An 18,866-nucleotide genomic window follows, 5' to 3' on the forward strand; every position below is an offset into this window, starting at 1 on the left:
AAAAAAATGCCTAGAGACACCAGTAGTTAGGTAAAAGCTTATAAGTCTAAGTTGTAATCTTTTAAATTCTATACTCTTTGTTATTTTTTACATTCTATACTTTCTAATTTTCATTAAAAATGTAAAGTAAAATATGCCCAAACTTTATTTTTAGCCAGATATTTGAAAATGAACCAAGAGTTAATAGAATACATTATATTTCATGTTTACGATCAATATCGATATTGGTACCTACCACAATATAACTATAGAAGTGATTGGTGAAAAAAATTATGTAGTTTTCTTTGGTTTGATAAAATGATAAAACGTATTTTCTTTCCATATTTCTTTCTCAAACGAACAAATATAAAAAAAATAATACTAATAATGATGATAAATTCATATTCCAAATTCCTGTAATATTCAAAAATCTATTTCTGAAAAAAAAATACACAGATCTAGGAAATGAGATTAAAAGAATTTGGCATTCTATAAAAATAAAACCATTTGTTATTTCGGCTACTGGCATTATATCTAGCTCTATCATTCAAAGTTTAGGCGTATTAGATTTGTCAAAGAATTTATATGCAAAAATCAGTCATTTTAAAAACATGTAGAATTACGAAAGATTTTTTAAATATTTGTATTGAGGGATCAGTAGGATTTATAGGTCCAGTTAGGAGCTCTACCGAGCCGAACCCTCTGATATGAAAATATCTGGAGTCGGTGAATTATTTTCCCATTTGATCTCTGTTGAGTTGACGTGTTGTTCTTGTATTGTTTTGTATTTATTATGCTTACATAATGCATTTTCATAATGTGGATTGACTAGATTGTGGAAAAGTGTGTGGAAGGGTTTAGTTTTTCCAGTGGGGAAGATTTAATCGGGACATAAAGTGGAAAAAAAATTGGATAACCAAGGGCCCTGTAATTATAACCTAATAAAAGTTTAGTGATAACTAACTGATTCACAAATAATATATTGTGTTACCTATTTTTTTTAAATTCATCTAGGGTTTTCCAATAAGAGGTGTTATTTTGATATTCAATCGTAAAAGATCAATGGTTTCGTTGCTTGTGTGGCACGTAGCGCCGTCCTGTTGAAAGTAAACGCTGCCCAGATCAATACCATCCAATTACGGCCATAAAAAATAATTAATCATCTCTCGATAGCGCAATCCATTCATCGTAACTGTCGCTCCAGCCTCATTTTCGAAAAAGTAAGGTCCAATGACTCCGCCGGACCATAAACCGCACCAAACAGTCACACGTTGAGGATAGAGAGGCTTTTCAACAATATCTCTTGGGTTTTCCAAGCCCCCGATGCGACAGTTTTGCTTGTTGATGAAGCCACCGAGGTAGAAATGGGCCTCATCACTCAAGATGATTTGCATTTGATTCACTCAAGTGAATTTTAATCATTTCAATGCGCTGTTAAAGCGTGTATCATTTCATTTTTATTTATGGCGTAGTTTCTACTTGTCAAATGTAGCTTTAAAATGAAAGCTTTAAAAGTAACATCTAGCGAAATAGCGGGCTATTCAAAATAACACCTCTTATTGGAAGACCCATTTGAATTTTTTATTTTGTTTTCGCTAATGAATGAATGCAAATCTTGCTAGTGGAAATTAATCCACTTCCCGACATCCTATCGAGCTGAAACTCTGCATATAGACTAGTTGTCGACGACAGTGCATTTCATTTTGTTGGCAATCACGTACACAATAGCGTATTTCTCTGAAATCAGATGATATTATAACAGTTAGTATAAATATCAATCCTAACCAATCGGCATTTGGCTCAGTTGTTAGCGCGGTTGACTCCGTCACTCGAGGGGAAGGTTCACTTATCAATAAACTATAAAAAAATATATATTTTAGTTTTAAAAAAAATTTTATAAGTTCTTAGCAGTTAAGAGCCAGTCCCTGGGGAGGTAGGTTGAATCCTCAGTAAAACAAAAAAATAATAGTACGTAATAAATTATTTAATTTTTTTTTGTAAAAAACTTTGTTTTTTACGAATTGTTTTTTTTTTATCTTATGAAATTGAAAAAAAAAATTGAACAGTTTGAGAAGCTTTCCACCAGAAGATGGCATGACTTCCTGTTGCAATCAGAGACATTTTTTCAGTTTACCGAAGTTCATTGTCCATGCAACATCTCTAAAAACTTTTTTTTTTAAATTCTATCAGTGAATAATAAATTATATATTTTATTTTACTTTCATGTTAATAAATTGATGAAAATCATTATTTGTTAAAAATAAAGTGGAAAACTTTTAGTGATTTGAACATGTCTTGCAATGATGTGATTTCGTAGCTAATTAAAGGTGGAGTATATTTTAAGTATATAACTATTACACTACGTTTCAAAGGCTTATAGATAGTATAAAAGTGTATTTGCGTTACTATAAATTGACAATAAACTTAATATTGTATAAAATATATTACTTTTATTAAAAAAAACCACATACGAGTATGTAAAGGATTTTGATTTTTTTAAATTTCTTCTGAGAAGAAGATATTCATTTAGAAACTTTATTTTCTTTTAAAGAGTTTATGTATATGATATATGAATATTATATTTATAGAAAGTAGAGAAAACTAACTTTAAACCTTCACACCAATAACAATGGCTGCCAAGTGAAAAACAAGTTTAATTTTAACGAAATCTCTAACTTTAATAGTATAAAACACAGTCGCTAGCCGCGTCTTTCTGTTTGTGCGCTTAGCTCTTCTAAACTACGCAATGGATTTCGGTAGAGTTTTCACTAAAATTGAGTGATTTTTTTCCAGAAGTTTTATGTATTTAATAATTCATGTTATGTTTATAGAAAGTAGAGAATAGTTGATGCTTTGTGATCAAGACAAATATATTAGGGCGCTTACATTGCTAACGCTGGCTAAACTTATGAGATACATCAAAATAATGTAGTAAATAACACTTCAATGGTAGAGAAAGTACAAAAGAAGTTTCTACGTTATCTTTATTTTAGAGACTTCGGGTACTATCCCTATTTATACCCATCAGCCTTCCTTTCCGGAATGCTAGGTATCGATAGTCTTGTCAACAGGCGGAAAACTGCGTTGCTCATGATGGCCTATAACTTGTTGAACGGTCATATCAACAATCCAGAAATTTTGAATAAAATTTTATTTTACGTCCCTGATAACTTCGCATGAGCGCGTAGACACAAACCATTCATTCTTCCGAGATGTAGGACTAACTTACCATTAGCAATGCCTCTCGGAAGAATGATAGTCCTTCTAAACTCACTAGCCTCTGACATCGACATTTTCCACCTGAGCATTAATAAATTTAAATCGCTAATTAGGCAATTATGATTGTGTATTTGTATAATGTATCTTTGTTATTGGAATTTGTTATTCTTTAAATATGCATAAATAGTACGGAATTGTACATCTTAAAGAGGCCTACAGAAATGTCTGCATAATTAAATGTCTATCTCCTAAGGATAACCCCTAGTAACGCCGGGTACAAGTCAGCTAGTGTTTCATAAATTGATTATATTATGTTCTAAATAAATAAGTAAATATTTATATATTATTGAAACATAATAATTATTGTGCCAAATATCACAAATAGGAGTCGATTTTATAATAAAATAGGATGTACGACTGTACTCGCAAGTAAAGCTTACGTAAATATTCTAATAGTGGAAACTAATACGTCAGCGCAGTGTGATTTATTGCCACAATATTTCTGGTTTACCGTGTTGGGTTTGACTAAGGATTGAACCTTCCTCCCCCGGGACTGGAATCAACCGCGCTAGCAACTGTACGACCGACATTTATTACGTAAATTAACATTTGTAATGTTTTCAAATTTAAGATTAATGCGTCCGCGTATGTATTCGTGATTGCCACCAATTGTTGATAGAATACACGGTCATCAACAAAAATCCATTCGCCGAGCATTAACTCGATGTCGGGAAGGGTTTAGTTTCCACTCCCAAAATTTGTTCACGAAAAAAAAAAATTAAATTTCAATGGATTTTCATTAAAAATAGGCTAATCTAGAAATATACCATATTTTTATAGATAGTAATGGGTTTTCCAATAAGAGGTGTTATTTTGATATTAAATCGTAAAAGATCAATGGTTTAATTGCTTGTGTGGCACGTGGCGCCGTCTTGTTGAATGTAAACATCGTCCAGATCAATACTATTCAATTCCGGCCATAAAAAATCATTAATCATCTCTCGATAGCGCAATCCATTCACCGTAACTGTTGCTTCAGCCTCATTTTCGAAAAAGTAAGGTCCAATGACTCCACCGGACCGTAAACCGCACCAAACAGTCACACGTTGAGAATAGAGAGGCTTTTCTACAATAAATCTTGGGTTGTCCGAGCCCCAGATGCGACAATTTTGCTTGTTGACGAAGCCACCGAGGTGGAAATGGGCCTCATCACTCAAGATGATTTGCATTTTATTCAATCAAGTGAATTTTAATAATTTTAATGCGTTGTTGAAGCATGTATCGTTCCATTTTTATTAATGGCGTAGTTTCTACTTGTCAAATGTCAAAAAATGACAGCTTCAAAAGTAACATCTACCGAAATAGCGGGCTATTCAAAATAACACCTCTTATTGGAAAACCCTGTATTTAAGGTACACATGTCAGATGATTAAATATTTGTTACGATGATAAACGTGACGTATTAAAATAACTTGTTCTAATGTAGTTTTCCAAATGAGTAACCTTCATTAGATTAATTCCAGGCTCATTTACAATTTGCCCATTGGCTATGAATGATCACCAACGTATTCGAATTATTCAACCTACGAGTTAAATGAGATTTTATCATCGGGCATATTTTTTCCTCTTTTTTTAAGACAGTCCCGTTACGAATAACCTAATAATAGGTAATTGAAAACTTCTACTTCCATCGTAAATAGCGGAAAACTTTTCGACAGACGCAAAAAATATTGTGCAATGTTGGAGGAGCTAGGAGAGGAATTAAACCCACAAATTATTTATGGACCGATCAGCTCAAATAAATTGTAAAAATACTTATTATGTACCTACCAAAGTATGTAAAACCCTTCGATAGATTCCTCTCTATACATTTACAAACGGATTGTAATCTTTAGTGCACAGACGTCACATCAGGAAGGAATGCGGCCCTTGTTCTACAGATATTTCAATGGAAGATGCCCCGAAGAACTAGTAATCCCTTAGGCACCGGTGCATAGCTGGGATACACGCCAAATGCGAGCACAACATTTGTACACGGTTGAAATTTGTCTCCTGGAAACGGTTCGTTTCTCCAACTCGTTCTTGAGTTTACCAGCTCGGCTGTGGAAAGATTTATCGGCTTCTGTATTTACCTCCTTCTATAACATGTTCACTCCTTTCTCTCTTCAAAAATACCCACCACACAGCATCCCCAAAGATGACACAGGCTCTGATGGATTTTTTTAAGGCTCAGCTTGTGTTCCCCTTTTATCAGGCACAATAGCTCCCATTTTCTGATAATATAAACATGAACAAGAACGCTCTTAAATGTAATATTTTGTAAAATTTTATTCTAATTTCATATACGTATTACAATAAAAATAAATAAATGCTAAGAAAATCACAATTTAAAACACAATATTATTTCTCAGTAAGTATTTACGCTAGGCGCACACTAGACAGAAATGCGAAGTCAATATTTGGAGGAGCCAGTTTATTAATCTATAACACCATTTCGGCTGGACTGGCTGGTGCCCAGTGCGTTAAGACTGAGTCAATTGCATACGTTTTAGCTAATCGTACTGGCTGCCCGTAGCCACGGCTGCTTGCGAAATCGCCATGTATCGACTAGCTCCAGCAGAAAGCGATCTTTGGCTGCCAATTGCTTTAGCTTGAATACATTTTCATACAAATTTGAAGATCATGGTGCTCTCTAATGCGTTCTCATCACAATATCTAATCATTTTTTAATGTTTTTAGGAACCTCTGCTCGGCACAAAGCCCCAAACGACCACCATAGTCTCCGGCAGCCAGGGCACCCTGAAGATGGGCGGGTCTGCCGTTGAGAGGCCGGCCCCTGCGTCTGGAGACATCATCACTCAGCTGGTGGGTGAGAAGGGCTGGTGGCAGCTAAGGACGACGATGATCGTCTTCCTGACGAAGATACCAGCTGCATGGTTTATGGCCTGCATTATCTTCACGGCCCCGGCGCCTTGGGAGGGGCAGTACGAGTGCCAGCTATCAGGTTAGTTGTAAGAGACATATTTTTTTAAATATCCTCACAAAAGGTATTGAGGAATCCCTCTCATTATAGTTGTTTTTGAAGTGTATATTCATCGATGATGAGCACAGAATATAAATCATAGTACATATTTAGTAATATGTATTTATTATAATAATTTAATTTATACTTAGTATATAATTAATTATTTAATTTCATTATTCAAACATATCCTCTAGAAATATTATATAACTATTCGAACAACTAATAGCTTATTGTCGCAATTTATTATGTACCTACTCTTGCAATATTATCAGCTCTGATTTATTCCAACTTAATATAATAACTCCATGTACTTACCACCTACCACCTACTTATTAATCGAAATGTAATAATATTATTTCTTTTTCGGAATAACTTTATTGAGTAAAACCTCAAATTGTAATATTTAAATATTGAAGATATAGATGTGACCGTTTCCTTTTCTGATTTTTCTGTTTCAGATTTTCGTTTAGAAATCACTAATATTGTCTTCAATATTTAAATATTATTTCTATTTTACTACATCCATTTTCTTAAATATATTCAAATATACTGTGTATCTAATTTAGTAACTGCTATATTAGACTATTTCATTGTCTATACTTTTGTTATCATGCTATATAAATTTGTTTATTTCTTACTTTATAAATTAAAACTTTATTTTCTTTACCTTATGTGTACTGTAATGGCACTACTCCCCAATTCAAACATGAGAAACGTTTTTCTCTATTGAATTGGGTTGGTTATTATAGATAGGTATAACAATTGGGTATTATTTGTATTTATATTATTACTTCCACTGAAGTGTTCAAGCTTGTTCTATCTATTGGGAGGGTGTTTTCATAGGAAATAGAAGTAGGTAAATCTTATAAGAGGGAGAAAACACAAAAGCCGGCACGTCATATTTATCACAAATTATGACAACAGGGGAAAAACAACAGAATGTCAGTTAAAATTGAAAATTGAAGTAACAATGCCGTCTAATTGTACTGTGTGTATTTCACATTTAACCCTGATGGTAGCTAAGGGCACATCGTGTCCAGAAAACCGACTCATACGAATCGGCATCTACACGCTGAATTGTATCACTACCCAGCGCATAAAAGAGGACTTATCCATACGTTGGTCACCAGAGCAATCAGAATAGGCAAAGAACCAAAAATGGGATCAGAACTTATAAAGCAAACCGATGCATTAGAGTGGAACGATTTCCCCGCAAACAGTTAAGGCAAATCATAAGAACCAAATCCACTACAAACGAAGATAGAGTTAAACAAGAGACAAAAAGCTACGCTTTCTTGCCTTATGTTCACAATGTGACAGATAGAATTGCCGAGATACCGAGGAAAGGAAGCATCAAGACTATCTTCGAAACCACGACAAAAATACAAGACTTATCTGCAGACTGCAAAAGACCAAATTTCCTCTATTTTTTTATGATTTGTTGACTTGGCTAGCTTTTGATAGGAAAATCAGTAAAAACTAAATATATATTTTTTTTTTGGCGATGAGGGTTTTTTTCATCTTAGAGAAAGAAAGGGTCGAGAAAACGGTCTTAAGCGGATAATAACAAATACCGCGTCCATTTGTTGAACATGTGAAATGACGCTAGATCTTTATTCATCAGGTACCTTCCTTTGAAATACAAGTAGAATAAGCACATCATTCTCAGATTACAGATACATGTTACAGCTTACAAATCATTCATAAACATAAGGAAATCTATGAAAAGATTTGCCTTTGTTTGCAAAAAAATTATAGTTTTGTAGAAAGATCAACACCCCTGACCTTAAGCGTGCCGTCGATAAGTAATACAATTGTTTATTCAAATACAATCGAAAGCCTCCATTGTAAATTAGAGATTTTGTGTACCATCTCTTACCGACGACAGTGCAATAAATTAGCATCAGTACTCGAAATTATCTACTTAACATTGCCTTACTTTTTCGCCTCAGTAATGGAATTCCCAGACTTGTTAAAAATTCTGTTATCGTTTTACGTAGGTACCAAATTACATTAACACCACATTTAATTGTATTGATACTTCAACTTACTTCCTTTATTCCGAGGAGTAAAATAATAATAAGTAAGTGCTCAATTAATGTTTAGAATAAAACTCACCAGTTGTGTGCACTTCAACATCATTCTGAACATCGCGGCAAGATTCAATAGAAATTGCAATAGTATCAGAGTGATGAGTACCTACTCACAGTAGTCGCAGTATCGACCAGTGTTTTGTTTGTTTCATTTAGTGATCAAATCTGGATAGCCCGGAAATCCCAACCTTGCTTCTCCCCATCTCCCACCCCGCTGTTCGCTTGCTTCATACTTACAACATTCTCCAAAATATCCTAGAAACAATTCCTGAGATTAGCTGAATTTAGACCTGGCTTGCTAAATCACTATTTTGATTAATCTTTATAACGAATCGGTGTACATTATGAATACCAAAAATATGCTTTACATAAATTGAAGGTTTTCCTATCGTTTCACTTGAGTAGAATACAAATAAAATTAAAAAATTACTCAATAAAAAATATAAATGTAAACTACTAAAATGCGTAAAGGAAACAACTTTTAAAAATTCAGTATTATAGCTAAAATTATCTGTGACAGTTTCACTTGATTCACTTTTTTGCTTTCTTATAAAATTATTTACAAAATAAATAAATACCAGTTTTGTGCTTGAAATCTAACGTTTCTAGACTCCATTTGTCAAGCGATTTTAATGCCAATTACCTACAATATAAGGTTTACCAAGAATATACACATTTTTAGCTTGTAGCTCTTAAATAAATATTTTTTTTCACAGATGGATCTCCTGCTAATATCTCGCAGCATCCCAGCAAGATCACTGCGGACGGATCATTCGCCCCGGACCGCTGTCTCCTTTACACTTCCAATATAATAAACCTCACACAGACAACAGAAGAAAAACTAAAGTCCTTCCTGATAACTAGCCTTAATCCTTTAATTGCTGATAAACCCACCATTCCCTGTGAACAGTTTTCTTTTAATCTGGACTACAGGACTACACTTATAACGCAGGTATGTGATATGATTTATGATGTTATTGATTGTATTGTTTTTTATTGTTTTTTATTGTTTTTTTTATTGTATTTATATGACTATTTTATTTTTGATTTATATTTTAATTTTATATTTAGGTACCTGCCTAAATTTTTTTTCTCTTTGTTTTATCTTATTTCCATTTTTATATTTTTTTTTTACTTTATTTTATTGTTTCCCTGTTTTATTTCATGTAATATGGCAGACTGGGACTGCACTATCCTCCCAGCCCTGCTGGATTAAAAATTAAATAAATAAATAAAAAAATAAAGATGTAAAATTCTTTTGGCGAGTAGATTTTTTATGATTGACTCCTTTACTCATAAACGCGGTGTAAATATTAAGCGAGTGAGAAACTAAACTTTAACTTGTAGTCGGTATATTTAAACCGGGCGAAATTCCGGTTTTTACCATACCAATGCTAAGGGCTGGTCCGGAACCAAACGGCGCTTGGTGCCATTAAAATCCACAATTGTAAGGAATTATCAGCGCCTTGACTGCTTGGCTCCTTTGCGCCTTGGCAAGTCGACGCTCTTAGGGGACTGCTTCAATTGATATTTTTTACTTCTGATATCTAAAAATCTTCATTAAACGAATGTTATTTACCTACTCACTTCTAGTATTAGTTATTGCTGCTATATTAGTCGTAATAATAGGTCGTACGTGATATCACCGTTCTAGTATCATCTATCTTAACCATAGAAGCCTAATCTATTTTAGAGGTACATAAAGCCGTAACATACGTCTCAGAGGCGTACATATATAAATTACAGCATGTAGGCCAAAATATACCTACTTACGCCCTATTTTTCGATGGGAAGTTAAGGTTGGTATATAAACTAATTATAAAACACATTTTTATTGATGAAAACTACCATTACAGGTATTTATTACAACGAAACAAAACATAATGCTTATATTAAAACAAAAAATTAGCTACCGTAAAATCAACTTGAACATATGTTTTTTTTAAATAATCTAATATTATTTTTAACATTTATTACTTATTCTTAGGGCAAACATAAAAGTAATTTTATTTTTATATTATAATAGTTTATTTACTATATATAATTTTAAAGCAATCTACACAAACATCAACCTACAACGAAAAATGAACGAAAGTAAAAACACATAAACTTAGTTAAAAATTACACAAAGCCTAAACACACGTCTCGCAGGCGTACTATACCTCAAAAAGTCAAAAGGACTTACCTTATTGACAAAGGTACCATCGACAAGTTCCCGTCGGCCACTGAATTCGCTAAAGAGCACGAGGCGCTAGCTTCAACCGTTAGAGAGAGAAATAAAATTTTAGATTGCGTGTACGCCTCGCAGACGTAGATAAGGCTTCTAGGGTTAAATTTATTGTACGACGGATTAATCCTCCATTTACAGTAACAAATTTCTAGTTTGAACAATCATAACATTTGGGAAGAAAAGTATTCATTAGAGTAATGTACTAAAGTAATGTTACAAATAGTAATAAATAAATATATTTAGTGTTTCAAAAATTTCTTTCATTTTTGCTAGGATAGGATATTTTGTCGTGTAATATATTAAATTAGTGGAGACAAAAATGAACGAAATAACAAAAATCAAAATAAAAAAATATATGTTTTTCAGTTTGACCTGGTGTGTACTAAGGCTATATTGGTGGCCATCACACAATGCTTCCATCTGTTGGGAGTCCTTATCGGAGGGGTCATCGCAACAGAGGCTATTGAAACGTAAGAATATATTTTTTTGACAGTTAAACATTAAAAAATTTGATTTAGTTCTACTATTTTGCGCATAGCACAAATGTTGCCTGGCAGTCATTTCGATCGTCGAAGCTATATTCAAATTGAAGCTATTAAAATACTAGTGTAAGGCGTCGTTTGATAAATAAGGTTGTCACTAAGCAAGCATTACTATAAGCAAACAAGTTCAAAGAACTACAAAAAAAACATAACAAGAACCCTTAAAAATTTAACAATAATATTAGAGGACAGATGTGAGAGTCGGATATGGCGGGCAAAATGAATAATCGGAGCAATATTGAACCCGCTAAAGGTATGACATGGATAAACATAATTTCTATCGATGCGTCAGTCGGTGACGATTAATTGGCTTTTAATCGAGCAGAGATTAGAACACGTGCAGTGTCTTAAAAAAGAATAATCGGGGCAATATTGAACCCGCTAAAGGTATGACATGGATAAACATAATTTCTATCGATGCGTCAGTCGGTGACGATTAATTGGCTTTTAATCGAGCAGAGGTTAGAACACGTGCAGTGTCTTAAAAAAGAACAATCGGGGCAATATTGAACCCGCTAAAGTTATGACATGGATAAACATAATTTCTATCGATGCGTCAGTCGGTCCCGATTAATAGGCATTTTTTTCGGCAGCGACTCAAAAAATGAATAATTGGAGAAAAATTGAACCCGTTAAAGGTATGATAGGGATACACATAATTTCTATCGATGCGTCAGTCGGTAGCGATTAATCGGCTTTTAATCGAACAGTGGTTAGAACACGTGCAGTGTCTTAAAAAATGAATAATCGGAGCCATTTTGAACCCGTTAAAGGTATGACAGGGATAAACATAATTTTTATCGATGCGTCAGTCGGTCCCGATTAATCGGCTTTTAATCGAACAGTGGTTAGAACAAGTTCAGTGACTTAAAAATGATTTCTGGTAAAGACGGATATATCATGGTAAGTACCTATGTTTGCACTGATTGGGATATACTTATTGTGAAATGTATGATTTGCGTGGTTACTATACATATAGAAAATAAATTAAAAGGGATATTCTTAGTTTGGAGCAATTATTTGTATTTTGTGAGTGGATGGGTGTCATGGTGGACAAAATGGCGACGAGTAAAATGAGTACTAGCCGCATCGAAATTATGAATACCAGAAAAATGTTTAGCAAAATAAGCCTGGACCATAGACATTCAAATTAATAGATGAACCATCAGGAAAGGGGAAACAAACCAGCTTGCGCGGAGTTAAAGAACCTTACAGTATACAGACAACTCGCAGTGTAATATCACTATTCGGTCAGAGGCGGATTTGCCCTTAGGCCTATGTAGGCCCGGGCCTAGGGCGGCCGGATATTAGGGGCGGCCAATCGTGATAAAAAAGTCACAGATGATAACAAGAAATTAGTTCCTAAGTACCTAAATATTCTACGTACGAAATAGCGATATGCAAGAGCGTGTTCACACACAGCACACAGCGCGCCCCCACGCCCCCCACGCAAAATTAAAACGGTTTTGACCCTAGGAACTTACTGAAAAGTTTGGATACTCCTGGTCAGTATGATGGGTACTGAGAAAGGGGCGGCTACATGGTCTGGGGCCTAGGGCGGCCAAGACTGCAAATCCGCCTCTGTATTCGGTCCTAGAAAATAAAATATGCTTTAATTACTAGTCCATTTTACAATGGCTTACAAATTCTTGGCTACTTAAAAAGGTAACTTCATACATTGATGAACTATATTTAGATATGACGCGAAAAAATAGGTTCCGGTTTTTGACCTCCAACTCTCCAAACGCTCTAACTAAAACTACCGATTCCGATCTACGCGCACCGCTTATCGCGTTCTCTTAGTGAAACAAGTTTCGACGAGATATTAGTAAGCAGTAGCACCTCTTATTATAGCTCTATGACCACATATCCCAATTAGATAAACTAAAGTACGGGCTAGTTTTCCAAAATTTAATATTTTGTTACATTATTTAGTTAGACACTTTTACAAATGTGTTAATTTACTCACCGCACTCAATTTTAGTTACGCCAGGCGTTACTGCGCCAGATCCTGCGCAGAAAAGTCCCACAATGGACAGCGCTACAAACCTTTGCCTTACATTAGTGAACTTTACTTTTCTGCGCATTGCCGGTGTGGTGTATGTGTGTAAGTGCAAGCAAGATAGCATGCTTGCGAGATGTTATAAAAGGCGATACATCCTAGGATTGTCCCTCTTTTGAGGAGGAAGCCACAAGCTAAAAATGTTATATTCTTGGTATACCTTATATTGTAGGTAATAGGCATTAAAATCGCTTGACAAACGGAGTCTAGAAACGTTCGATTTCAAGCAAATAAATGGTTTTTATTTATTTTGTAAATAATTTTATAAGAAAGTAAAAAAGTTAATCAAGTGAAACTGTCACAGATAATCTTAGCTATAATAATGTATTTTAAAAAAGTTGTTTCCTTGATGCGTTCATATATTTCTATTGTAAATTTTTTTTTTAGTAGTTTACATCTATATTTTTTATTGAGTAATTTATATATTAATTTGTATTCTACTCAAGCGAAGCGATAGGGAAACCTTTAATTTATCTAAAGCATATTTTTTTGGTATTCATAATGTACACCAATTCGTTATAAAGATTAATCAAAATAGTGATTTGGCACTAAGCTTTGCCTTAATAGCAGCTCCCCAATAAATATCAATACAAGATTCTTCTTCTTCTTCCTAGCACTATCCCAACTCATTGCCTAGGTAGGCTGTTGGGGTCGGTTCTTCTCGTTCTCAGGTTATAGCTTCTTCGGTTCTGAGTGTCGCTTTCATCTAGGCCGTTTCTTTGTAGGATTTTGGAGCATTGGGTCATCCAGGAGTTCTTTGGTATATATTTTGTATTATACAAGATCACGTATCATTATTGTGTACGACCACAGACATATGAATATATAGACTAGAAATTAAAGGTGAGGGGTAAAATCAACTGTTGAAGAACGAAGGGGGTAAAGCTGACTGTGATTCGTCAATAAATCAATCTGACAGTATATAGGCATCTCGCATTATAATATCACCATTTAGTTCTTAAAAGTAAAATCTGCTTTTGAATGAATAGACATTTTTACATGGGAGCGCAAATTACTCGCCACGTTATGAACAAATTTGCGAAGTCCAAATTCGGCAAAAAAAAATTTCTTCTATTTTCAGAGTCGAATAATTTGTTTACGTATTTAGTTAAGACACTTTTATAAGTGTTCATAATTTACTTCCCAGTAACAACGATGCGCACACTTGAGAATCGCTACATTCGACCAATGTTGGCTCGATGTGATAGTTTATGTTTCTACAACTGATTCATATTATACGACGTGAATAAGCTTAAAATGATGCTTACATATGGAATGTAATACGACAATTGGGTTTATTCTCTTTTTCACATCTATTTTTACAAGTTTTCATATCACAAGCCACTATTTTGCCGTGTTATTTCATAAAATGCCTCGACCATAGCTCGACGCTAGTTCGAACAAGAATGATGACGTCACATTTTCTAAATTCACTTGAGGCCATACGCGAGCCCAGCCGGCTCCAATGGAACCGGTATGGGGAGTGGGGAATAATACGCTTTTAATCACTTAGGGCAGGTCTACTAATATTCATATGTCTATGTGTACGACCTTCACCCGCTGCAATAATACTCCAGCATCTACACTAAATTGGCATACATTATAGCCGGGTTATTTCAATGTGCGTTTTTCGGTGGTCAATATACGACTGATGTCAAAGCTTTCTCTCGGACCCTCTTGTTGCCAAAAATATGGTCACGTTGTTTGCCACTAGCTCGTCGAAATGACACCCACATTTCATGTCAGGACAAGTATCGACAAGTGGCTAACCCTTCCATATTATCACCTTGAGATATAGTTTTAAAGCACGCGTTGATAAAAATCTAAATAAAAATCCACAATCAAATATTGATTGAATCAAAACATTTCTCAAATATATGAAATAGATAACTTTATATAATGGTAATGATTATTATTGTGTAACTATTTATCTTTAAGTGGTTAACTAAATGATTTTTTCACAACTTTTGATTATTATCGAGCGACAAAATGTGACATTATCTCTTAATAACTTCGAGATCTTTTGAAATTTCCTTATTTTCCCGGATTCGTTTTTCATTATATGATAACGAATTATATTTTTATTTCCAAGGATGCTAAAATCGTCTTATTGCTTAATATCTGCACACGGTGAATTGCGAAATAATTCCAATCAATAGTATAATTTTTTTTTTTAAATTTCAAAAAAATATCATATGTTTTTGTCAGTACCGCAAAAGAGCCGCAACTGCTTCCAACCGTCTGCAGCTAGTGAGACTATGTCATCTCTAATTGGGGTATGTTGTTGGGCTGGAGGTAGTGGAGAGGTGCAGAAAATGGGGCAAAGAAAGGTGGGGAAATCTGGTCTAGGGGCTATCACGGAGCTGGACCAAATTACGTTAAAATTAGAAATTAATAAAACAATGTAAATTTAATCTTTATTTTTGTTTGACTGCATCCATTTTTTTATAAAATATCTTTCGGTGGGCAGTGTTACAAGTCATCGTATTCTATCTGTCAACCCTTCAAATAATTATACAAAATTTTAATTTGTGTTTATTTTTTTTCACTTCTATTCCGCATTTTTCGTGCCTATCTAAGTATTGTTATTTTGTCTGATTTCTTTTTTTATTTCAGAATTAACTCTTGTAATTTTTATTATCAAATCAAATCACCAACCTTAAAAAAATATATTGATTTTATTTAAACTTCATAAAGGTATGGGGTACCAAAGAAATCCTGTAGGCAATAAAACAATCCTTCATTCCATCAAATCTAAACAGCAGTAAATAGTAAATTAGTTTCCTTCCTCCTACCAACTCCACTCCTTGATCATCTCAAAATTTTACCCAGTATTGGGAATTTGTATTCACAAGCATCCCCAAAGATGAAAGATACACAGCCTACATGCCCTTTTATTAACTAAAGCCTATCAATGTAAAACATAATTTAAAGCTGAAAATATTCTACACAAATATTTTGGGTTGTTTTTTTACTGATATTTTCTCTGTATTAATAAATTCGAAGAATTATTTTTTTAGTAACTAATTAGGAACGAAGCGAAAAGAATATAGTCTGATTTTAAGTAGATATTAGCGTATTCCAAAAAGGCTTGCAAGATGTATTTAAGAGGCAGTATGAGGGGGAGGGGGGGAAGTGGAAAAACCGGGGACCTTTGTTAAAATGGTGACCGGATAATTCATCAAAATGATAATTCATCACATTTTTTAAAAGTTATATAAAGTCATGGAAAGTGATGAAACAAAAACTTTATTAACTGGGTTAAGTAGGTTAGGTTAGGTTTAATTTTTTTTTCATTGTTTCCAATGACTTTATATCACTTTTTAAAGGTGTGTTGAATTATCATGGAACCGTTAAAATACATGTCTAAAGGTGTTCTACCATCTGAGAAAAATCCAATTTGTGTGGAATTACTTCCGACATTGGGTGATTTTTTTCCTTTAATTGACTGATATTATGCAATATTAAGCAATAATCAAATGAATGCGAGAAACAACTACATGAAATAGAGCACAGAGCCTTTATTATGAATCATACTACCCAGTGGCTATTTATTGTCTAATGGTTTAAATAATAATCAACACAATTTTTTCTTAGCTGTGTCACTTCGAATAGTTGAAGTAAATTGTTATAATTTAGATGATTGAATTAGACCAATCATATTCCAGCTGCAGACCCCGTCGCGTGATGATGCTGGGCCTTATCCTACAGATCGTGGTTGGCATAGCAACAGGCTATATGCCGCTTTTCTGGCTGCACGTGGCCTCTCGATGCGCAGTGGCGGCATGTTGCGCGCTCACCTTTACTTCGGGGGCAGTCATCAGTAAGTTACAAATGAGTTTAGTAATTTTAAGACCAAAAACCTTTTAAAACTTTCTAACTCCTCAGGCTTCAGAAATATTTTGTCAGAAGGTCGGAGTATTTCCGCTTTGCAATAAAATTCAAATAATTGGAATGATTCTGAGCACATTAAAATTTAAAAAAAAAACTGTCTTGAAATATGATTCAAATTTTATTAGAAATAAACATATTTTTGACTTTGAGCAGCTCACTTAAAGGATTTTGTAACTAAAATTACTGGTGATAAAACAAATATAAAAAACACACGCATTTTACAAGGAAAATGTTTAAAAAACGTTATTGTCACATCACTTTTTTGTTGTTTCATATAAAATAATGCATAAAAAATTTACGAAGTTTTTTTTCAAATTGCGGTCGGAACGTTTGGTTTCATAAAGGTGCACATTTTAATTTTTGTGTGGTTAATTTCTGTGTTTGAATACAAGAGTGATGTTTTTTTCTTTCTAACACTGTTTAGATCATATTTCTCACCATAACAGTAAGGGAGGCACAACGATTTCTGTGAGGCCATATGAGTTGTTCCCAAAAGCGAACAAATTAGCCTGAGGGGTTAATGAAAAAATAAGAAAGATCTTAATTGTTTCTAATCTACCTGTAATAATATCTTTGCATTAATCAGATATAAGCCGTTTCCAAAAAGGCGGATATATGAAAGAAGTCCGGAAGACTTTACCTTGCAAAAATTTGAATACTCAATACCTAATGCCTAATCTAACCTACTTAACCCAGTTAAAAAAGTTTTTGTTTTATCACTTTCCATGACTTTATATAACTTTTTTAAAAAAATCTCTTAACCCTTCAGGTTTTTAAATATATTTACCAACAGGTCACAACGACAGTGTGAATTTTCTTGGAATTTTGGAATGCTCCCGAGGTATCTAAAATGTGCTAAATATTACTCATTTTTTAAGTTGTCGCTAAAAGAATTACTATTTTAGAAACTAGATAAAATTATCTTTGAAATAATTTGAATTTGAAAAAAACATTGATCTTTCTAAACAATACATTTTTAATGTCAAACTCGCAAATAACCTAGAAAACTAAACCTAAACTTTAAAGATGTTCGAAATTCAATAAGAAGAAAATAATAATTTTAAAATTGAAAGTCTATTTTAGAAAAGTACTTAGACATTTGGTTACAATTTTAAAACTTATTTTGGATTGGAGCTATTTCCAACATTAGTGCGATCATGAGTGAATTTTTCTTGTTTTGGTATTTTTGGCAGAATTATGGTTCCCATGGGATAGGTTTCTTAAAAATATTATTGCCATTTTAATGATAGATTGACCGATGGTTCGTCAGACTGGAAGCTCTTCCGCTAGGACGAGTTTTTCTGCTCAAAACGTCTATATTTATCTTGGTCCTTCCAGAAGTACTGTGACCTTGAGTGAGATCTTGAGTGTGCGTGCTGACTGAAGGTCCGTCGAACTAGGCAACTATTTTCTAGGCAGTATGGAAGAAAAAGAAATTCTCTTTATTTTCATTAGAAAATAAACCTTGTGCTACATAGGATAACGGAGCTATAAATAAAATAAAATGCGTTCTTCCGGAAGTACTCAAGGCTCTGCTGGCAGGACGCCGGGCAATCTGTTGTTAATTTGATTTGTCAAATCTTCCTCGTTTCAGTGGCAGACATATGGGGTGGAAGATATAAAACTATGGTCAGCGCCAATTTCGAAAACATGTGGGCCATTGGAGTCATCCTGCTGCCGGCAATCGGATACTTCACAGAGACCTGGGCACAGATATACATCACCATCAGCTTGCCGCTAACCGTCGTTATTATGATCTTTTGGTGGTGAGACATGTGATTATTTTATGACAATGATCTACTGGCATCTGTTTTGTTCCTCT

General features: G+C 34.0%; 1 protein-coding gene across 1 annotated transcript in view; it reads left to right on the forward strand.

Moving 5' to 3' along the window:
* LOC149417456 (organic cation transporter protein-like) overlaps nt 1-18,866 on the forward strand; it is a 67,632-nt gene that overhangs the window by 40,993 nt on the left and 7,773 nt on the right. Inside the window, exons 2-6 of the mRNA XM_089640040.1 lie at nt 5,938-6,202; nt 9,033-9,268; nt 10,913-11,016; nt 16,819-16,973; nt 18,639-18,810. Of these exons, the coding sequence (XP_089496166.1) occupies nt 5,938-6,202; nt 9,033-9,268; nt 10,913-11,016; nt 16,819-16,973; nt 18,639-18,810 (932 nt within the window). The remainder of the gene's footprint in view (nt 1-5,937; nt 6,203-9,032; nt 9,269-10,912; nt 11,017-16,818; nt 16,974-18,638; nt 18,811-18,866) is intronic.

The sequence above is a fragment of the Hesperophylax consimilis genome, chromosome 15, assembly GCF_061612785.1.
Source record: "Hesperophylax consimilis isolate HC1 chromosome 15, BYU_Hcon_1.0, whole genome shotgun sequence".
Taxonomy (NCBI): Eukaryota; Metazoa; Arthropoda; class Insecta; order Trichoptera; family Limnephilidae; genus Hesperophylax; species Hesperophylax consimilis.